The sequence below is a fragment of the Bacillus rossius genome, chromosome 3 (genome assembly GCF_032445375.1).
Source record: "Bacillus rossius redtenbacheri isolate Brsri chromosome 3, Brsri_v3, whole genome shotgun sequence".
Taxonomy (NCBI): domain Eukaryota; kingdom Metazoa; phylum Arthropoda; class Insecta; order Phasmatodea; family Bacillidae; genus Bacillus; species Bacillus rossius.
Window position 1 is genome coordinate 95,484,270 of NC_086332.1, and position 24,511 is coordinate 95,508,780.

General features: G+C 33.9%; 1 protein-coding gene across 6 annotated transcripts in view; it reads left to right on the forward strand.

The window, feature by feature from the left end:
- Positions 1 to 24,511, forward strand: part of LOC134531045 (HSPB1-associated protein 1) — a 79,007-nt gene that overhangs the window by 14,975 nt on the left and 39,521 nt on the right. For all 6 annotated transcript variants that reach the window (XM_063366544.1, XM_063366547.1, XM_063366549.1 and 3 more), the window contains 4 exons: positions 978 to 1,126; positions 15,418 to 15,559; positions 22,116 to 22,233; positions 23,778 to 23,899. In XM_063366544.1, the coding sequence (XP_063222614.1) occupies positions 978 to 1,126; positions 15,418 to 15,559; positions 22,116 to 22,233; positions 23,778 to 23,899 (531 nt within the window). The remainder of the gene's footprint in view (positions 1 to 977; positions 1,127 to 15,417; positions 15,560 to 22,115; positions 22,234 to 23,777; positions 23,900 to 24,511) is intronic.

The window sequence follows — 24,511 nt, forward strand, 5'->3', positions numbered from 1 at the left end:
TTGCAGTCCAACAGCTACATCAACACAAAATTAAGCTGAAAAATTAAAAAAAAACATTATAACACTAAGTTAATGTATGTAAATTAGTTTTGCTTAAAAGACAGAAATCAGTCTGTAAATACTTCCTACTTACAAACCTTAACCTAATTGAGCTCTTTCAATATTTAAGATTTATCATTATAAATTTCATCATGATATTTTTTTATTCAACATGGCATTGATTGTATGTAGTTTAACAATTTATTGTGTTTTTATAGGACGAATGTTGTGGTATCTCTAAATTTCAATGAAAGCTAATGATTGTCAAATGCATAATCTTTTAAGTTGTCAGTATTTCTATTTATGATTATAAAGTATAACATAGAATATTGAAGGATAGTTGTACTACTATAAAGTTCAGTTTCGCACACAAAAATACGCTTATTACATCCTCTGTTTATGAAAATAAAATATACTGATACAGCACGCTGGTCTGCCGTCAGTCTGATATTTCTCAGACTTACACAGATGGCAGCACCGTGTTTACAAAATTCCATTCCAATCAACATCCGTTCCATTCACGATATTACTCCTACCAAATCCGGTGTATGGAGAGCTAAGATGTTTACATATCAGAAATTACATAATAATTTCTAAGTGACTGAAAATGTATATATATTTCCTGATTACCTAATTTTATATGTTATATATATTTTTATTATAACTTTTTTATTTGACTAGAGCTATGTATACTATAGGATTGAGGTAATACAACATTTAAAGTGAGTTTAGTTTCTGTTCATTGACAAATAATTTGTCAATACTGTAATTTAACAATATAAAGCTATATGTGTTTTATGTATTGAACCTTGAATACTGTATTTTTATGTAAATGTACTTAAAATAAAATATACACTTAAACACTGAATTAAAATTAATTTAAATATTTGACATGTTGCATGGTGCGTGTATCGCAGTAGAGAGGGCCGTGTGTGCAGGGCCCCCAGTGGGAGCGGCAGTGCGGCACGGAGCACCTCACGCTGCGGGAGTTCCTGCGGGCGGCCACGGAGCAGGGCGGCGACAGCTGGCTCTACTACGACTACAAGCACATGGCGGAGCTGACGCGCGACCACCCGGCCGTGGTGGAGGTGAGCGCTGCTCTGGTTCCCTCTGACTGCTGACAGAGGACGTACGGAAAACGGTGAAAGGTGCATGATTTATTTCTTTTAGTGATGGGTCGAATCCCATTTTTCCCAAATCCGAATCTTGAATTCGAATCCCAAACAGTACCTCGAATCCACCCCTCGAATCCGAATCCAGATCTCAAGGGTTAATTATAAAATAATTTATAAGTTAAGAGAAAAAAATTAAACATTATGCAGAATTATTTAACCCTTTAAATTTTTATTTAAAAAAACAAAGATTTTGACACGGTCTGGATCAAGACGATTCCGTTTTTGGTCACATATGTTTCCTGCAGTGCTGAACAAACGTTCAGAGAACACTGTCGCAGGTGGTGAACACAAATATTTTTTGGACAGTTTATGTAGCCTGGGTGAACACGCAGACTGAGTTTTCCAGTATTCGAGGATGTTTATTTCTGGGTTAACTGTAGGATCACGTAAGAATCTGGTCACTTCATCAATTGCTGTAGAATCCGACTTGGTGGATTTAACGCATTCAGGCATTATCTGTGAATACAGTTATTCATGTATCCACGGAAATTGGAAAACGAAATTCAACATCCGACGGAACAATATTTTGTAGTTACCAACTTGACATTTCTTTAAAGTCCCAAATGAAGATAAACGCTTTCCTGAAATATTTAATGGAAACTGAAAGCCGTCATCTTGGCTTCAATGGTTGTAGGCCATAAGAAATATTGTCATGCGTCTTTTAAAATTAAGCCTCACTAAAGCATAGTGATTAATATGCCCAAAGTTAAAAGTGACGGGGTGTTTTCTCTAGTTTACCCATTAAAATTCTTTATATTAATATTAGTTATTTTTTGTGTTGCTCAAAATGATTGGTTAACAAATTCATTGGTTGGCCATCATGGAATTCTCAGATATAACATATTTTAACGTTGGTAGTCTACGCAAACCAAACTTGGTCCTAAAAAATTTCATAAATAGAACATGTATCAGAATATTTAAAATTGAATCGCGATTAAAATAATAATTGTATAATGTAATAATTTTTGTCATTCATTATTTCATTGTTATTACTACATGTGCGACCGTAACTTGTGATGAAAGTCTGCATTATTGTTGTATTACTAAGTAACAGATTTCTCGGTAAAGTTATTTAAAAAAAAAAAATCAAGATTCATATTACTAGTCTAGATCCTAAATGTGCTTTAATTTATTTGTTAGCATACATATTCTGAGAATACATCTGTGATTTATGCCTTATTTAACGCCAATGCATCCATGCTCATGAATATAAAGTAAGTTTCCCAAATCAGTACATGCTTCATAATTTTTTTTATATAATAACGAATTAAAAGTACAATACAGTAGAACCTCGTTAATCTGTGATGCGCTAATTCGGGAATCGGATAATCCGGGACGATTTAAAAGAGAAGAAAAAAAGAGAAATAAAAATGTCAGCGCTTAAAATTAACGTCACGCGGGCCGGCGGCCGGCAAACACTGCAAGCCATCGCGTGGGCCGCCAAACTCTGCAACGCTGTTTGTACCGATCCTTTGTGTCACCCCCCTTTCAGCTGTCACATTTGTCAGGGGGGGATGTCCTGACTTCTGCTTCCCTTCTCCCTTTGTTTGTTTCCACCGGCCAATGCACGGCAGGCGCCTGGCGAGTGACGTGTCTGGCTGGCATTCGGCTGTACGAAGGGGGGGGGTGGGTGAGTGAGGGGGGAGGGGGGCCTACCCAAAATTTATGTGTGCAAGCGGGCTGATTACAAACACCATCGATGACTTGCATTATTCTTCACTCGGTAACGAAACACGTATCGCATTTGGTGATTACGACCTACCTTGCGATAAGCGTTTCGTTATTTTTCACGGTAAAGCTAACCTGCGATACGAATCCATGATGTCAGAGGGCAAGCAATATTTGAAAACTTAACATGTTTCTTGAACAGCCTCTTTATTCAGTCAAATATAAGTATTTAATTACACTGAGTACTAAATAACTATGTTCAGTAAGATTATTTCTTAAACAGAGCATGCAAATGTTTACCTGACACATTTCATAAAGGTTTGGTTGAAATTGCGCACACGTTGTGGCTAATCCTATGTGTTTACGTGCAAGCATCATCGATAAAGAAGTTTAATATTGAAAAACAAATGGAGGCACGTGCGAGGTAAGTTTTTAATTTATTAGTGTAAGTAAATTGAAATAATTCGATAAAATAATGAATGCAACTCAGGTTTGGTTTTATTATTAGCAACCAAGGAAGTATTTGGTTAAATTCAGTATACTATTGTAAGATATAACCTTAAATTTAAAACACTAACGAATGTGACCACATTTAAATTTATTTAGAGGTAAATTAGTCGCTTAAAGTGTTTGCATTCGTAGGAAAAATGGTTGGTGTGTCCTAATACTTATGTGTAAATACTGTGAATTTTATTCAACTGCCATATGTGTTTATGAATTGTAGAATAATATCGCAATTGTGAACAAAGTTAACTTAAGCAGGGGTTTACAATTAGTTTCTAAATTATTTTTTACGAGAAAATTATAGCTGGCAAATATTTTTGCTCTTCTGAAATTAGTTTTTCAATTCTGTAAATGGCACGTCTGTTTTCAATATCAGTTTATATAATGGGTATGTTAAACGGCAGGGACTAGTTCACTTTGCGTTACCAATCCACAGATATATTGGTATCGCAAAATACACTCGCAGACGTTTTAAATTTAGCTAACCTAACCTAACTAACCATCCAATAGTTAAAAAAGTGATTAAAATGTAGCAAAACTAACCTAACCAATCACCAAATATTTTAAAGAATTTTAAATGTAACTAATGTATCTAACCATATGTTTGTCTATACCGGTATCACAAGAGCACTTGACTTGAACGGCATTGCGATTTTACAAGTAGTTTACCGTTTAAATAGTTATAATTCTAATTCTAATAAAATTACAAGACAAGCAATGAAAAATTAATAAAGTCAGCTACATTTGAAATGCTGTGAAATAGTTGGAATGATTTGTAAGGTAAGGTTAGCTACATTAAATGTACATTTTCTAATTTGGTGTGAATGATTGTTGAGACTAGTTTAGAGGTTTTTTAAAAACTTTTGCATTTTTTTCATGATTAATCACTACTCCAGGAAATAATCAGTTTTCCTGGATAAAAATATTGTACATGACACTGAAGAAAAATCAATATTTTGTTTTACTACTGCAATTGTATCCAATATTTGTCTGTTCCCAGCCAAAAGAAGCTTCGAACTGGGAAGGTGACAGCTGCCCAGCAAGAAATGATTGTATCATTTATGGAGAGCAAACGAGAGTTTGCGGCTGGAGAGTTTGCTTCGTACAATGGTAGGGAGGCAAATAACTGTCTGTGGGCCTCCCTAATCAACAAGTTGAACAGAAGTTGTGGGCCACAGAAAGGTACTGTTCAGTGGCAGAAGGTTAGTACCTTTTTTTTAATTACAGTGTCAAATTGTTTTTTGTGTGTTAGCAACAGGCTTAAATTACTTAAGTGAATGTTTAGGTTGTTAGATCTTGTATCAAGTACTAATGTTTTCATACGATATAGGCCTATTAATTATAAACACTTGAAATATTACGACTTTCAAGATATTTTCAAAATGTGTTATGTGAAAACCTTAAATCAGTTTCTATAAGTTAATTATTTCTCATCAGCATAAATGGCATTGACATGTATGTAATGAAACTGTTATTTTATTTATATATTAAATATGTTAGATGGCTGGAATAAAATAAACAGGGTAGTGAGCATTCCAAGTACATAGACTGTGAGAAGTGTTGGAAATATTTTGAGGTAAAAGTTACTTATAGCTTATAGTGTATCCAAGTTGATCCCTTTATCCTGATGGCGTGAACCTATATTATCGATCTTGTGGTATATAATGCTGTTTTATATTAGTTCATCGAATGATCCTGGACATAACAAACTCGTGTGAAATAACTACGAATTAAGGTTACAACTAGAAAACAAACAGGAAACATTGTCACAATACCTCATATAATTTTTTGTATTGTGATGTGTTTGTTTGGCCAGTATCTTATAACAAAAAATAAAATAAAATAGCAAGCATCATGTATTACAGAATGAATTATATAGGCTTATACCATCAAGATCGAGGGCTAAATTAGGATATCTTACCTTTTTTTGTAAAGAGGGTATTTCCCTAGTTAGCACTTCACTTAATGTTTGAACATTGTATAACATTATGATATGCTGCAGTTAAATTAAACCTGAAAGTGGCAGCAATATGCAACCTATCTGTTTACCAAAGTCCATATACCATATTTAATTCCCTGTGTTTGTAAATTATTGAATTTATGTGCATTTTGAAATCGATGTTAATTTTAGATGTACCTATTACGTACCACTCTTCCTACAAAACACTTCCCCCCCTTAAGTTCGCCACACATAGTCTCGCAGCCTGCATGATACTGTCCTTGCCCTGCCCCAACTACGAGGCAAGTTTGTAATATTGTTTTTAACTAAACTTATCATGAAGGGAGCTTAATAACAGTTTTATCTAAATGAATAAACTAATTAGTTTTAAATAATGAAATTAAACCGTAGATTTACAAACACTGCTGCCAATACATATACATTAAGTATATGAGTTACTGACAAATTATTTATGTGAAATAATTTTATTTACTGGTGCAAGGAATATAGCTGTACCGAACATCAATTAATAGAGGCAAAATAAACCTTACCAAGTAATTTTTTCCAGATTATTTGGGTATAAGTGACTTGTACCATTGACATTAGAGTGCACTTACGGCATCCTCTGGATGAAATTTATCACATGTGCATATATTTTCAAAAATAAGGTTAACGAACTATTTTCCAAATATTTTCCTGTACTACTTGGGTGAAGCAATGCCTATTCTGTATGCAATACATTCCGTCTTCAATAAGCAATTGTATCTTCTGGAACTTGCATTGCTAGTCGCATTACTTTAACCCTATTAAAATCTACGTCATCTGGCAATCATTATTTGCAATAAAAAACGGAAATTGCATCTTTTTAAATTTTTATGTGTTTCAGTTCACATTCGTATAATTGAACCTTCATTTTTGTTCATTGCTCCTACATGACATAACCCTGCCCATATATACTTGTATGGTATACGTTTGTTATTTTGAATGAGATATATTGTAGAATAAAGATTCATATTTTTTCCAGCAAAACTACCAAGAAGACAAAGCATAATGCAGCAATTTGCTGAACAAATGGGCACGATGCAAGAGCGGCAGCTGGCAGCCGATCTGTGATGCGCAGCTGCTTTGGAAATGTGTGCCTCTGAAATGCAAAGAAGCAATCTGCTGCAATAACGAATAGTTGGTTCTTTGGAAACATTGTTGGAAGTGTTGGGAAGCGTGCTTGAGGGAAATAAAAAATAAATATTTTAAGAATATGCCATTTTTTATTTATAATTTTACTTTTTCCCATTCCCATATAAATGTGTTGAAAATTAGTAGTGATATGTACCAATTAAACTTGTTTCCAGTATACCGGTACTAACATTAACAAACACGGGGAAAATATCTGTTAGAAAGCAAGTCGTGAGATTTAAAAAAAAAGTAATGTTTTTGTTACATTGTTTTTATTACCTGTAATGTATGTACAACAAACCAACTGTTTAATATAATGCTTTCACATTTCATCATAACTTTAAAATTAAAGTTAGAAAGTAGAAGTCTTTATTAATTTATAACTTATTTTTTCTCACATGACTTAAAATCAATTGAAGCGTTCCAAAATAATAATTTTGAATGGGTGGGATCAGAAGTAAAATATTTATAACAAATGATTGTTTGTTACTCCTGCCCCTGACATTTTAATTAATCCACTGAGTAGTTTTTCAAGGCATAAATACTTGCTAATTATTGATATGTTAAAGAAAATAATCTAAAATAGTAATTTTCCTTTCCAGTATCATGTTATTAGGTGAATGTTTTAATATCATCTCACCAAGTTCAAATGATATACATAACATGTGTTTGGTAAAAAAAAAGTGCTAAATTTATGTTTCATTTATGGCATGCTACAATACAATAAAATACAAGCTTAGTGTATTTCTCAACTTGTGTGAATAGTAAATCATATAACCATAAGTTGTAAAAAAAACTTATCTTCAGAATCCCAATGAAAAGATTAGAAAAAAACTGTTATGTATTAATAAAATGTATGAGAGTTTTTATTCTGACCGTATGACCCGATATTATGGTTTATTTGCATTAGTGATGTCTGAGATCCCAATTTTGTCCAATCCAAACCTGAAGAGTACTTTGAAGTTACCAATAAAAACCAAATTTGTGTTTCTAGGGTACTATATAAAAATTATGTATTAGAAATTAACAATAACACCTACAGTGTTGCTACATTTAACCATTCAAATGTTTTATTATGAACTCACTTTCCAGAATGAATACTTACAAGTGAAACCTCTAATACAAACCCTGTTTATACAAGGTATTTTTAAAAGTCCCTAGAAATTACATGGGTGCTATACTGTTTTAAGAAACAATGAATATTGTGTAATACAATTTTATGTAGTAAAGGATGGTTATTACAAATATTGCAGTTAATATCATTTAAATTTTATTTAAAAAAATGCAAATACATATTGTGATTAAATTTTTTCATAGTTTAATAGATTAATAAAAACCTTGTTATTGCAAAGTACAATGTTATGGTCCCTTCAAGATTATATTATTGAGTTTTCACTGTAATTAAATTCATAACATTACATGTCAAAAGTACAATTTCTTGGGGAATGGTAATGGTGACAATCTAAAATACATTCTGAATTGCTGCTCCGGCAATTAAAATGGATTGTGATGATCCCTTAATCATCTCTGCTGCCTTCCTAGCTCGTTCCCTTCTTCCTCCTCCAATTCCACAGGAATGCAGCAAAAGCATTCTGCGGAATCTGAATTATTTCACACAAATTATGTACATAATGTAAAAAAAGGGTAATCGTGTATCATGTATTTTCTATAAGCAAGTATAACAAGACAATTGAAAAGGCCTTTTGGTACTACCTATCATGTTTTCCACTCATTCTCTAAGAGGGCATAGCCATAATTCAAATATATCTACCAGCAAATGGTTCACTGTTTAACGTGTAGTTGGATTAGGTTAGTTTTATTATAAATACTGAGAAACAGTGAGGATTTTTAAATAGGTTAGGTAACATACATAAGTACTTTAATTTAAAATATAGGTTACCTAAAAAAACCATTAGCGTGATTTTACATTTCTATTAAATTTTACGACCTGATCCAACCATTCGGAAAATAACCTACATTAGATTTTTAAATAGGTAACATACATAAGTACTTCAACTTAAAATATAGGTTACCTAAACAAACATTAGCGTGATTTTACATTTCTATTAATGTTAACAATCTGATCCAACCATTCGGAAAATAACCTACTTAAAAGCTTGAAATGTTATTTAATAGAATCATCCTGTTTAAGGAGGGGAATTCCTAAATAAATTATTCATCAAGTTATTTGTTTTATGATCAGCCCCACTTGTTAACAATTACCAATGTTAACACACTTAAATAATACAGCTAATATGTAAATGAATGAGCACAAATTAAAAATGTCTTGCACAATTGAACACACAAGGAGGCCGGAAAAAGCTTTCTGAAACTAAATAGAGAAATATACAATTTACTGTCTGAAGTCTACAAGCGCACAGATTAAACAAAAATGCATGTTGAGCAAATACCCAAACACAAAATATACATAAGCAGCCTATTTGAACTATTTATAGCTATGTTAAGTTCATAATATGCGTGTAAATAATATCGCTCTTTAGGTTAGGATTAATTTGATAAGCTATGACACAGCATTTATTAATATTCTTCTTACCTTCTTTGATTGTATTTAAACCACTTCATAATTAATCCACACAAACTATGCATTGAAACCAATGATTTCATGGTACAATTAATAAACAGAAATAGCATGTTAAGAATAATGTTCGCGTGTTAAATATACACACGCTAACCTAAAGCAATTGTTTTCGTTTAACTTCATTGCTGTACATCGTACTTGGCTATATTTAAAACAATAATGTGCGATTATAATGCCATTTTTAAGACGGGAGGACATTATTTTTAAGAGTAATTATATCACTTACCTCACATTCGCTTCGTATCACCACTTGAAATGCTCGTGATATATAACGTAGCTCCGGTGCGATAAATATCACTTGAAAAGTGTGCTCGTAATCAAAGTTTGCGAAATATACCGCCACAACGTCATCAATATTCGAAGTTTAACGAAAAAGGATGTGTTCGTAATCACGTTGCTGGTTCCTGCGATATTCTTCGCAAACCTTCGTTATTTATCGCAACTTATAACGCAAAGTGTGTGCTCGTAATCAGCCCAAAGGTCAGCACGATCTTATCTTTCTCTCTTCGGCTGTTGTAAATGACAGTGAACTAATGGCTAGGCAGTGCTGTATTTTTTCAAGCCGAGACACTAATTCGAAGACGGCCGGCCCTTACCGTGAACTGATTATCGTGGTTTATTTTTATTTTTTACAGGATTTCAATTGTCCGGGCATCTGCGGGTCCCAATTAACACGAATCATGGGGAGTTTACTATTTTTTATCCATCTGCTGCCAAGGCGCAGTAAGCCTCGGGAGATGTTACGTCACATGACCTTGGCCTTAACCCAGCTGTACGCCGGTGTCTGAGAAGCTTGTCAAGACCGTCTGGGCTTTTAATCGCTAGTCCGTGAAATTCGGTAATCTGTGATTATCTCGATCCTGACCATCACGTATTAATGAGGTTCTACTGTACCTCAATAGGATGTGTTCCAAGGAAAACGTAAACAGGCCAAATAAATTGTAACCATTTAAGTTTTTAAAGTACTACATTTACATCAATATTTTTCCTCGAATCCCGAATCTTTTCCCTCGAATTTCGAATCTTTCGAATACTAGAGATTCGGTGGGATTCGAGGATTCGAGGATTCGACCGGCCCATGCCTAATTTCTTTGAAATCATTGTTGAGTGAGTATTCTATGATGAGCTCAAGTTATTGTTACTCCTGAAGTTAGTAGAATTACTTTATTTAATAATGGAATTTGTATTGTAACAGGGAAACCTTCAAAACCTTGCAAAAACAGGGAAGTTGACAAAATGTTAATTCTTGTTACTGTCCTTGTGTAGTTACTGAAAACTTTATATAAATTTTGGTATCTTAAAATCTGGAAGCTGCTTTAAGTGAGCGAAAAAAGCAACAACTGTATACTCAGAGGTACACAAGGGAGAAACATTAAAAACAAAAATGACGTATTTCTCACAATAGGAACTTGTAAGGTGGATTGTATTTGAAGTGATAAATAAAAAAATATGTTTGCTTAAAGGTTACCCTTTTTATTGTTAGTTAAGATTTTCATTATTTTCTTTTGATAATCTTAGAAATTACAAAATTACAATGATCAGAATTAATGATGGGGTCAGCTCGGGCCGTTAGAAGTATTCAATTAAAAATATATTATAAATTTTACAAATTTAACAATCATGTTTCACAAAAAAAAACATTAATAAAGTTAATTAATAAGTTGAAATATTTATTGGTCCAAACCGTGCGGGACTATATATAATTTTGTTTCACAATATTAAATCGTTGACTGTTCACTGGCGGTGACTAGAAGTGGGAAGTACTCGCAGCATTCTTTTCAGAGGGACAGGCGTAAATTTAGTAGACTTCAGGGATGGGCTTGAACGGAGAAAAGCCTGCGCTCTAGCACCATCTCTTCAATTAAATCTTGCATCAAATCTTGAACCCCAATGGAACCAAAAAAGGGATCCAGTGGTCAAGAATAGAATATAAATTGAGAAGTTAGGGCAAAAGGTTAAATGAGAAGGCAACTATAGCCAAAATGATGTTGAATTTTCCACTTACCAGTCTGGGGGTGAGATGAAGAGGATCACTCCTTCAGAAGAGGCTGCACGAGTGCTCGCGGTGGCCAATCGCAAGACAGGATACGATATTAGCTACTAGTCTGACCTAATGTCGTCTAGCCAACTAGAAAATAAAAATAATAAAAAGTTAGAGAACAGTCCTGAACTTAAGGGATGACATCCCTTAATTTAGTCGCGGCAAGATAATTTGCTACTAAAGTTGCGGGCGATAAGCTCTGGCGAGATGCAACCGCGGTGATGACAGGAGGATGAATCTCTCGATCTATATGGCTGAATGTAGTTAAAAGTTGGGCCAGAGGCCCGGAGGCTTCGGGAGGGGGGGAACTGGCCTCTGATTGGCTGGACATAGTGCGCGAAGGGCTCGCTTCGCCTATCAGAAGAAAAATATAACTAAGGTTAATTACGCTCTGAAAACAGTGCGCTCGTTCGGGGAACAGGCGGAACAGACTCCGTGTTAGTATGCAGGAGTCCCATGAGGGGGAACTAGTGTAACCCTGGTCCTTACGAGACCGACTGGTGCGCGCTCTGTTGGGCTGAAAATGAACTGGGGAGAGGAGACGTGACGGCCACTAGAGTTTGCGGAGCTAAAGTTAAGTAGTTGTCTTTTTCACAGCGAGATTGTGGAAGCAGTCCTTTTGCCAGAAAGTGAGGTGTCCTTGAGGAGGCAAGGTTAATGGCCCAGGTCGTTGCTCTGGGCGGTGTTCCTGGAAATGATGCAGGGGTGGGATATGCTAGCTCTTGAAAAATATCTTATGCCGGACACCGATACGTACCCGACAGCACTGGAACATTAGAATGGGGCATGGCTGGAGCTGCCAACGTAAGCTAAGCTTTAGGAAGTTAGGAATTGGGCTTAGAGAAGCGGTTCCTGTCACGAAGTCGGACACAGTTACTGGTCGCGTTTGTGACCCAAGGCGGGGAGAAAAATGATGGCTGAAACTAGCTTGGCGAAATTATACCAGGGTATAGATTGCAGCGTTGGGAAAGAGTCGCGGGACTCTAGTAGAAAAGATTTGATCAGGGTGCACAACATAGTTTAGTCTAACAAAGTTTATGTTAGAGAATTTAGGTGAAAAATAAATTTGTGCCAAATATTTCAATTTTACAGCACATTCCCAAACTGGGTTAGTAATTCTTACTACTAGTGTGTTCCTTTAATGTGTTAAAACTACTTGTTATTTTGATCACAAACTTATGTCATGTTGAAAACCCATGTGTTTTTATCATTAATTAAATCTAAGATAAACAATCAATGCTACAACTGTGTATTGATATAATGATTTAAAGCACTGTCAAAAGTCATAGTCACTCACATGGTCTCAGTAATAGTTTTGATAAAAAGTTTAATAACTTATAATGGTTTTATAAGATGGACTGCCAGCATTGGTGGCAAATCATTGAGGGAAATGATAACATTGCAACTGTGTATTCTGCAGGAAAATTTTTAACGGCCCCTTTGTCATAATATGCTTGGTTGAAATTTGTTTCAATAAGCATTTATGTTACCATGCAAGATTTATTAATGAGTCAGGGAAAAAAATGTTTGTTTAAAATGGAAAATGGAAAACTCAGGTGTGTGCCAATCCTGATAATACTCATGGTTGTGTGAAAAAATATCAGTACATTTTATTTTATCACAAGTAATGGAAATGTAATTGGAGCTATCACTAATAAATATAAGAAACTAATCCAAGTTATGGATGTGTGCTTTTACTTTGTGGTTAGTTAAAAGTATTCTAGTGAATTGTAATGTTACAGGTCCCTGCCATCCCCAACTTTGCAGATTATTTTTAAAAAAATGCTTTTAAGTAAGGTGGTATATCAGCTGATTATATTTGATGACCTAGTTTTGTATTTGTGTTTTATCATTTGAAATATTTTTATTATAGTTTGAAATTTTATTATTTTTATTTAGGAAAGCCTTTTAAGTACTTTTATTTACAAATTGTTACAATGTTGGCTAGGTTAGTATTTATATATTTCATAATGTATTTTAATTAAAATTTTATTTTTATAGCTATAATTTTACATTTGTAGAGTGAAGGACAGTCGTTTCTGTGAAAGAAAGACATGTGCGATGCCGAGGTGCTGAAATGATAGACAATATTTATTGAATCCCCTATTAGAGAAAGAGAGACACGCATGACCTTGGAATCACAGAATAGTAATTGTAAGAACAGTATTTGTATCCAATAGGAAGGCAGCTTTTCTAGGGAAGCCCCCAGTTTGTACTTTATTGTGTGTTTTTGTATTGTGCTTTGTCTGGCTAGTAATCGCTTGCATGTTGCCACGTAAGGTCATGCTGGTCGGTGGTTATTTTTAATGTGATTTAGAGACAAACTTAATTGCTTGTGGTTCGGGCTGCGCCATTATACAACTTTTTTCAAACATTTTATTTTGAATTTCTTGACCACAGCAAGAGCTCATGACGAGGCAATCTGGGTCTTTTACATCATCCCAAAGGCAGCTAGTTTCCTTGGTTGTACTACATGTTCAGAAGTGACCGCGGGACATTTTTGTCAATAAAGAAATAATGCTTGGAACAGTTTCACTGATATTTCTTAAACTAAAACAAATATTTTAGTGCCAAGTGATGAGTAGCCATGAACTGTGTTAAGCTTGTATTGTCGTGGACAGTGTGAAAATATTTTGTACTGGCAAGTATATCTACGATATTTGGCTATAAACTCTTTTATTTGAATCATCAGTAATAATTTTCACGACTTCCATTATAGTGAACAGTCTGAAATTAAACATATGCAAGACCCTATAGTTCTGTGAGTGCTTTATGTATGTGTAATTCAGGTTATAGCTAGCCAGTGAGGTCTGGATTGTCACAGAGTGTATACTATTTATTTGCATCCTTAACTAATGCTGTGGGCAACTGTTCACTGATTAGATCTTGAATGATCAGTTTTTTTACTGACACATACCTGATTTAATGAGAACTGATAATGTTTATAAAAAATATAAATTTATTTGCATGCTCATAAAATTGAGTGACCAAAGGTTTTTAGTTTTATTGAAATTTTATACATCAATAATAAACTGTGTTAATCAGCACAGTTATGTGTTGAGTATTTTTTCAAACTTTTTATGTATTTAGATTAATTTCATAAAATTTTAATTTTTTACAACGAACTTAAATTTGTTATTTCATTTATTACATACTAACCATATAAAAAGTTACCATATAGCTCCAATTGTACGGTCATAAAATTGTTCAAAGGTTGTAATCTTATGCTGAGCTAAGCTGGTCGTCTTTAATTTCTGACCCAAAACTTTTTCAAATATGGCTCTCAATTCCTTGAATTACATTGCATTGAACCTTGTCACATGATTCAAAGGGTTGAAGAGCCAGACTCAACAAATAATTAGAACAAAAATTTAAAGATGGCAAACCTGGCTGGACATAGGGGTTCAGAGAGTTAAAAGTTTATGGTCATGTCTGTAAAACATAGTCGCATTAATTCTATAGATCATTACAATACACAATAGTGGTGGTGAGCCAATGTGTTCCTTTGTTTAACACAGAAGTAAAATTTTCGTTAGTGCAGTGTCTTTGTTTAATATTAGGAACGTGCCTTTATTTGACTCATAAATCAGATAAATATTGTTTCTTTTTTGAGGATTCATAAACTATAACTTAATCCTTAAAACAAGTTGCACTTATATAAAGTTAATTCTCCACTTTATTACAAAATCAAATCACAATTTTTTAATATTTCTTTATCAAATTCAAATAAAGTTAAAATTTGCTCACAATTTTGTCACATGAAATTAAATTATTTTTTTAGGAATTGAAAAATGCAATTTTAGGATTAGCTACATCTGTTGCTCTTTATACTTTATACAGTTAAAAGGATGTAAGACAGAAAAATAAAACAAAGGTGTAGAAATTACCTACAAAAAAACATAATACCATCATTTTGAAAGAATAAAATTTCCAAACTTTTCCCTCAACCTACAATGAACCAAAGTAATGGCATCAGTATTTTTTAAAATGAAACTTCACATTGTTTCTTTATATTATTCTGGGATATTTGTGTTAACCTTCCTTTACTATAGGTAATTGTTTATGCTTGGAACGATAACAACTTTGTGTTACATCTACATAATAAACATACTTTTTTACTAAACAAAATACTTAGCAATATAATTCTATGTAAATTCTAAGAACAGTAAAAACACTTTGTTTATTAAGAGTTTTGTATTAACAGGGTTTTTATTAATGAAATTTCACTGTAGAAGTATGTTTTGTAACAGCATTAATTGGTGTGTATTATTTGTTCGCTGGCGGTGTCGTGGGCCAGCTTGGGCTTTCCGGAGAAGACGGGCAGCGACTCGACCTTGTGGATTGGCAGCACTGGTGCGCACACGCCCTGCCACGCCGACACGTACGGCTGCAACTTGGTGGCTCAGATCATGGGCAGGCAAGTTCCTGCATCACTCTGTATTCCTTTGGCAGTATCTCATGTTTCCTAACTGTGTGGGGATGCTTTCTCCCCTACCCCTGACTCCTAACCTCATGTATCAGCACGTCTGTTAGAAATCTTCCATGAATGCTGTGGCAGTGGCTTCTACTATTTGTACTGTAACCAGGTTTTATTTACTACTAGCTGTGCCCCGCGATTTAACTGTTAAATTTTACTACAAAACAGGTAAAGTATTTGCATTGCACTACATAATCTGTCATAACTTTTAATTATTTTTACGGTCTATAGTAATTAACACTTTGCCACTTACACCTAGTATGTTCAGAACATATCTATCAGTTGCTATGGTTTTTATGGAATTTTTTTTCGCCACTGCCCAATTCTCCGCATTTATGCATGAAAGTGACGTTTCTTGCTATCTAGCTATCTTCATAGCTCGAGTTTTTTGTGAGCTCTGTGAAGATTCGACTTGTGTGTACGAGTCATGATAAAAATAAATTCAATTCATTAATAAAATACCATATTTACCTGCAGAATGTATAGCAGTATGTATAGCACCCTTAATTTTGGGGGGAAAAATCTAAAGTTTTCACAGTAAGTGAAAGTATGAGTTGCACCAAAAAACTGTCTCCAGCATAATACAAGTGAAGTCTTTATGGTCCCTGTCTCAGTACTGATGTTCGGCTTTCCCCTCTTCATCTTCTATGGCCCTTCCTCTCCCTCCCCATTTACCCTAGCACTATCTAACAAAACATACAAAGGAAAAGATTGCTATTTTTTATACCCATGTTTCCCTTCCCATCTTCACCAACAAAGATTAGACCACAGGCTATTTCCTTGTCAATTTTTTTTGTCAGTTTTCAATAAAAACAAGCATGCTTTTTACATCAGTTTTGCTATGAATGAAATGTTGCAGTAGAAAGCGTAGAAAATCTTGCAAAAACAATGGATCCATGAAAAGTGGGAATGTTTTGATATATTTTAAAACAGAAGTAATTAAGATATGTTAGTTTTTGGTATATTGTACAAACATTGTACTTACAGAAATTACTTCAAACATTTTTTGTTGTTACTTTCAAACAAAGTTTTTAACATTTTTTTGGTCAGTCAGCAGCATACACACAAATCGGGCTTGAACTGACACAAATTGGCAATCCTGGAATAACTTATATAAGCATTAAATAGCAACCATATTTGGTGCAGAACATGGCTGAAATGTGTGTAATTGCCTAACACACTTTCGGTGTAAAAGGTAAGCACTGAATTACATTTATAATACTATTTCATAAGTGATGTTTGTTGTGTAGCATCCGTTACAAAAATAACTAATTTCTTTGTTTTGTAAACTGTTGTAGTTTTGGGAAACAATAATTAAGTATTCAAAATTGATGTCTGACCTATTACCAGGTTGTTGTCATTATTAAAACATTGTATTAACATAATATTATTAAAATAAAATGTAACGGATGCTACACTGTAACGGATGCCACATTTCTGTGAATGTGTTCTACATGTAAAATTCTTAAAATTAAATTTTTGTTTTGTTTTAAAAATATACATAACCTGTACAATTTCGTTTTTTTTCAGTAATTAATGAATGTAAATTTTGAATTTATTATCATTTAGAGTGACAGTGTATATTCAATTGTTTTATAACTTTTGATGAACACAAATGTTACAAACAATTGTCATTATTGAGTTTATGATAGCCTAACCTCAAAACACTAACCCTTCAATAAAGTTTAAAAAATGACTGCAGGCATATATTTCTGTTTTACAAAAATTATGTTACTATAAGTAACTTGAATCTTAGTAAAAATACTTGAAAGCCTTAATACATTTTAGCATGTTAAAAATATTCAAAAAATACAAGTTTACCCGTATTATATTTGTGATCATAATTTAATTCTTTATGTTTTTCTTTACTTGTTCCAGAACCATGGCTCCAGTAAGCAGTAAAAATCGAATGGCCAAATGCCGAGAGAAGAAAAAACAAGATCCAGAACGGTGGAAGGACTACTTAAAAAAAGATAAAGAACGAAATAAGAAGAAACGAGATGAGCTTAAAATGAAACGAAAGAAGGATAATGTAATTGATGCTAATTTAAAACAGAAGAAACGTGAAGCTATGAGAAGATACAGAACAAAGAAAACAGAGAAGTGCAGTACAAACGGGAAAACACCGGAAAAAGCTTTAGGTTCCTACAAATGCACAAGTACAATAAGAAAAGTAGTTAAGAAATTACAGTCAGCTCTTCCTTCCAGTCCTACCAAGAAAAGAGCTGTAGTTCGCCAGTTAGTGAAGGACATTTTCAGTAAAGCCGGTCAAACATTGTATGCAACTGAGAAATCTCCAACATTGAGAGCACTAAAACCAGAGACAGAGAAAAAGGTTAGAGACTTTTATAACAGTGATGGAAGAAGTTGGCAAGCACCTGGTAAACGAGACTACAAATTAATAAAAAATGTAGAAACAGGAGAAAAAGTGCAAGAACAGAAGCGCTACATGCTGATGAAAGTAGATGAGGCTCATGTACTTTTTAAAGAAAAGTGCAATGATGCTATAAGTAGATCTAAATTTTATCAACTACGTCCACAGAACGTCCTTCCTTTCAAAAAGACCCCACACAATGTTTGTTTGTGTATAGTACACGCAAACTTTATTTTTCTGACTGAAGTATTTTTCAGTTTCTCAACTGAATCCTTTACCTACAAATCCATAATTGATGCCATGTGCTGTGATCCTAACAGTGAAAGATGCATGACAAGTAAGCGTGAAAATTGTCATTATGATGTGTCTGTACTTCTAAAACTAGAATGTGACTCCCTGCAGAAAGTAACATGGAAGAAATGGGGAAAATCTGAAGATGGTAGTTTGAAAGTCTTGAAGAACATTTTCACTCTTGCTGTTGTTGTTCAGGAAATGAACGACACACTTAAAACCTTCAAAAAACACACGTTTGTAAAATCTCAACAGTTTGAGTACTAGAAACAGAACCTTGGAAAATGTGAGGCTGTTATTCAGGTGGACTATGCGGAAAACTATAGCCACACTCCGCAAGATGAAATTCAGAGTGCACACTGGCACCACTCACAAACAACTGTATTCAAATGCTGTATTTGGTATGAAAATGATCAGGTTAAGTTATATTTTGTAGTGAGTGATGATCTTTCACATTCAAAACAATCTGCATGGGTCTTTTTGAAAAGTATTGTGTCAGATTTTGAAGACAGGTTTTGTAAAGGTTTAGACAACATTTATATATTTTCAGACAACTGTTCAGGGCAGTTCAGAAGCAGGTACACTGCTTTCAATATGCTGCACCTTGCTGATGACCTGAATGTGTCTACTGTAGAATGGAATACATTTGCACCTGGGCATGGAAAGGGTGCAGTAGATGCAATAGGTGGAAAAATTAAGAGAAATGTTTGGCTGAGTGTGAAATCTAGAGCCACTGAGATCACTTCATCCTATGACTTCTATCTAAGTGCAGAAAAAACCTGTAACAAAACACAAGTTCTGTATGTTTCCAAACAAGATGTTGACGAGACTGCTCAAAATCTTCTGGCTAAACGCTGGGAGAACATTAGAGAAGTTCCAGGAATAAGGGATTATCATTTCTTCAAAATGTTGAATAGAACTAGTATATTAGTAGGTCTGACTGCTTATTCAGAGAAGAAAGTGATTGACATATCTCCAAAAGATGAACTGTGTGAAAAGAAACGCTTGAAATTCAATGAAGTCTACTCTGATGAGTCATTAGACGATCAGCCTCAACCACTGGACCAACCGCGACACTGCACATCATTTTTGCAACCTTCTAATGAATCAAAATCAAATTCTCAAACTGAAAGTGAAATAAGGAAGGAGAACATTAAACCCGGCACCTTCGCAATAGTAAATTTTGAATCTACAAAAAACCACCATTTCAAATATGCAGCGATATGTCAGACCGCTTGTGATGAAGAAGAGGAATTGCTGGTAATGTTTTTGAAACAATATGGAAATAACAAACTATTCATTACCGATGAAAGTGATGAAAAAAATATACTCTTTGAGCAAGTTAGCAAAATTTTACACTTTCCTAGTGTTACATTTCAAGGACTCAGGCTGGTATATCAGTTTCAAAATGCACTTGATGTTAATTAGTTGTGTTTCTAAATTGATTATTTTAATATCAGCCTCAAATGTATGAGTACACTTTCAAGTAAATGTTTATCAAGAACTATAGTAACTGTGTTTATGTAAAACAAAATAATTATGCCTATATAATGTTAATAGTTTATCACCATGTAAGTAAATGGGTAAGTGTTTTGAAAGTATGTTGTTACTGTTTAAGATGTTTTGTAACCAAAGGCAACTAATAATTTCATTAAACATTATTCTTGAATAAGCAGAGCCTACTTCTTTGTAAAAATGTTAAACTTGTAAAATAAAATTTGTTGCATTCATTACACCAGTGACTGTTTTTTTTACAGTAACGTAGAAGTTTAGGAATACATGTTACATTCACTTGTAGAATCCGTTACAGGAACTGTGTAGAATCCGTTACATTTTTGTAATCATTACAATAAACTTTATAATTGTGATACTATTATTTAAATATAACAAGAACAATCTTATATCCTTCTTTTATCAGGAGAAATAAAGTTACACTGCTGTCTCTTATGCAGAAGCTAAACTTTAGAGGAATGTGTCTCAAACTGCTATTCTGAATTGTGTGGAGGTAGCATCCGTTACAGCTCTTTAAAAAAGAATATATTCCGTAAAATTAAAGTCTTAACAATTACATTTTGGCAGGGAAAAAGCAGCTCCCTACTTTATTTGTTTCTATATAAAAAACACAATATATTTTAATTTTTAATAATATATCACTTTTACAAGTAGTGGGAATGTAGCATCCGTTACAAATGGATTGGCTGGGATATATTTGCATCACAAAAACCTGCCAAGATAGATGTGATGATTGTGATGATTGTGATGATTGTGATGATTGTGTACAGTGCCAATTCACAATGACTAAATGACTAGAGGGAGGGAGAACCATAAACACTGCTGAGGGGCCATATGTACTCTCTCTCTCTCTCTCTCTCTCTCTCACACACACACATACATACATACATACATACATACATACATACATACTCCCCCCTCCCTCGCTCTTTCATTGGCTTGTTTATTTTTAGATTCCCCCTCTTGAGCGCCAGCCCTGTGGCAGACAGTCACATCACATGCCGGGGGTGGGGGGTTAGCAGTACAACAGGTGGCACAGGTAGCTTCACGGTGCAGTTAATGATGTTTTACACTAACTGCTGAGATATTTTAATTAAAAAAGTTATATTTACTTGTAACATACCTATTTATTAAAAACAACACAGGCTAGTTATTTAAGCACATAGTCAACCACAACAGTGCAATGTTAATTTTTTTTAACCCAAAATAGAAACTTTTGCATATTTTACATTTTATTATATAGAAAATAGTCATAAAATCTGCTATCCATACACGAACATTGAGAACTGACATACACTCACTGTTTGTATGTCTGTGACCTATGATTTTTCTGTTATAAAAATGAATTTACCCCTTTTTGACTCCATTAGGGATGGAATTTCATAATAATGTGTGGTCTGTGTGTGTTAATTCAGGTTATGAGCTAGCTGTATACCAAATCTCTTCTAAATCCGTTCAGTGGTATGAGCATGATTGAGTAACGAACAAACTTTCACATTTATAATATTAATGTGATTAGTGTGAATAGTAATGGACGCAGTGTTATGTTTTGAATTCATGGAGGTTCTTAAACAATTTATAAAATGGCCTGCATCTTTCTTGTAAAAATTTGAAGAAGTTACTCTGCGCAAGCTGCCGCCATATCGGTGAATTTGTGCAACATAATAATGGAAATGGTTAAAAAAATGTAAAATTTGTTTTCAAATATATGATACAATTCTACAAATTTTGTTAGTGTGTATAGTGTTTTTTTATTTACAGTTGTAATTTTTAATATTGGTATCGAATGTTGTTCCCAAATTTCTGGATTTCCGGTGTAATATTTTCCAACCGATACTTAAAAAGTCCAATACACATGTAAAAAGTACAATTCCATCCATTCAGATGTCACACTTATTTTCTATTTACCTGTTATAGTTCCGGAGGCATCATTTAATACAATTTTTCTGTAATTTAAGACTATACTTGAAATTTGATGCTGTAAAATAATTTTTTTTATCATCTACTAAAAATAATTTTAATATATAAGGTACTGACTTATTACTTTGAAATATTGCATTTTCTGGAGACTTTCACTGTTATTATTTACAAAAAATATTGAATCGGTTTTGTATTTTTATCGGATCTGTTAAAGTAATGTATTAATAATTAGATTTGTATAAGTTGTTATCCATATTGCCGATCACTAGTATAATGTATGAATAACGTGCTTAAAGTTTGATTCCTTCAGGTTTTGCGAATTACAAATTGTGAATGAAGTTCACAAAGTCTGTGAGCTTGTGTGAATTGTTTCACAGTCAGGACTTTTGTGTTGAGTAGGAAGCAGTGGATACTGTTCCCACCTGACACACTTTCCATTCTGCCGACGAGAGTGCCGTATGAAGAGTCGAGCATCTACAGCCAGCGCAACTTCTACAGCCCTGATCCCAGCATGGCTGATGGTGAGGCTGTCTGTTGTGGACAGTGGAGGTGGAAAATATTTGCTAGCCACACACACATACATTGAACTGTGTAGCGCACATGTGGTAGGGTGTATGGTTAGCAGATTATTAGGTTTCAAGATGTAGCACTTTGTGTGTCTGTGTACTTGGGAAATTAATCACTAGTGAACAGTTAATTTAAACTTAATTTTTAGAATTTTCATAAAAGTGTGAATTTTTTTAAACACGAAAGGTAAACACATGCTTTGTTCTAATTGACATTACTTAATCTATGTTTGCATTAGAATTACTTAACTTTGTGTTACTAACGTGCAAAATTTATATGAAAGCACTTCTGGTTGTGTGAAACTTGAGGTTATAAATCTGTAAATTTTGTGAACATACTCAATAGTAACATCAAATAAATTCAACAATTTTCTGGGTGACAGAGCAACGTAGCACAATGGTATGATACTTGAATTGTGTTCGAATCCTTATCCATTCATTCTGATTTCAGTTTCCCTTGGTTTCCTCAAAACACTTCAGGAAAATGCTTCTATGATTTAGGCCGTGGCAGATTGCTCCCCAAGGTTTCCTGAATTATGATTTTGAATGTATCTGTTTATAAATACCTTATTTTTGATGAGACATTAAACAAAAAAAAAGTATTAATATATGAACTTCATGGATTTAATGCTTTGGGATTTGGCACCATTTATTTTTAAGTAGACTCCAAGATAAAATGACAATTTTTTTTTAGGAAATTGTACTGTTTAAAATTAGGGTAGTAAAAGTTGGTTTTTGAAAGTACATATTGCATTCTGACATTTATATATGAAATATTTTCTTCTATCATTTTATTATATAGGAATACAGAGTGTTAACATGTGTGAAAATGATTAGTTTTTTTTTAAATTGGAAATTTTACTATTTTGATGGGTAGGGACAAGATTACATACATCAGTTGTGATAAAACTGAAATAACAATTAAAAGCATGTCAATACACCAGATGACACCGAAGTGCAAGTAAATGCACCAAATACCTAGCTCCAAAATACAGCTACAATTTAAATCATCGGATTAAGCAATTACATAAAAAAAAAGTAATATTTTAATTTTTTAAATTGAAGGAATAAAAAAACTTTATATAAGCTTTGTACCAAAATGTGTATAAAAAAATTAATTTTATATATTTTATTGTGCATCTCTTATTGAATCTTTTTAAAACTATAAATAATTCTGGCTGATTTAATTTTATTGTTTTAAAAATACCTGTTTTACTCAAACTTATTACAAATTATTTTATTGTAAAAATGTAACATCTCTATATTTCACTGTGTGTGGAATAAGTTTTACAAAACAGAACTTATATAAAAATTACATAGAAATATTCTGTTTTAAAAATGACATTGCAGTAAAAATAAAAACCATAAAATCTTGTCTATAGTAATAAAGCTAGACAACATGTAATTTGTTTTATTCATTTTGAACACGAGAGGAAAGTGTGTTCTCCAAGTGTTTGTGAACAGCAGCTTGAGCCATTGTACGTGTGTGTGCCGTGCAGAGCTGCAGGGAGCGCGCGTGGTGACCCTCGGTCCTGGGGACGTGCTGTTCGTGCCGCGAAGGTGGTGGCACTACGTGGAGAACTTGAGCCCGGCCATCAGCATCAACGTGTGGCTTCCACTGGTGAGTGGCTCGGCCGTAGCCTGTCGTGACAGCTCAGCAAATACCGCATTTACTCGCAGGAGGGTCACCCCTCCATATGGGTCGCACCATACATCTGTCTCCAGTAGAATACAAGTGAAGTTTTACGGTCCGTGTCTCAGCTTATTGCCGCGTGAGAAACATATGGCACTGATGCTGAACCTTTCCCCTCTCCATTAATTATGGCCCTTCCTCTCTCTCTTTCCCTCCTTCCCCCTGCACTATCTACCATGAGAGAAAAGACGGCACACTATTTCCTTGTCAATTTTTTTTGTCTGTTCCTTCAATAAAACAAGCATGCTCTTGACAGAAGTTTTGTCATGAATGAATTTCATACAAAAATAATGTTTGGTTTGGACACAGTTGCATGACAGAAGCCTGTTGAAATAGATAAGTGATGATTGAGTCCCAGTTCACGGACATTTACGATGACGAAGAGAGGAAGGGAGAACCTCACTGCTGAGATATTTTAACTAAACAATTTATACTTACTTGTGACATATTTGTTAAAAATCAACACAGGCTAGTTATTTAAGCATATAGTCAACCACAACAGTGCAATGTTAATTTTTTTTATCCAAAATTTAAAAAAAA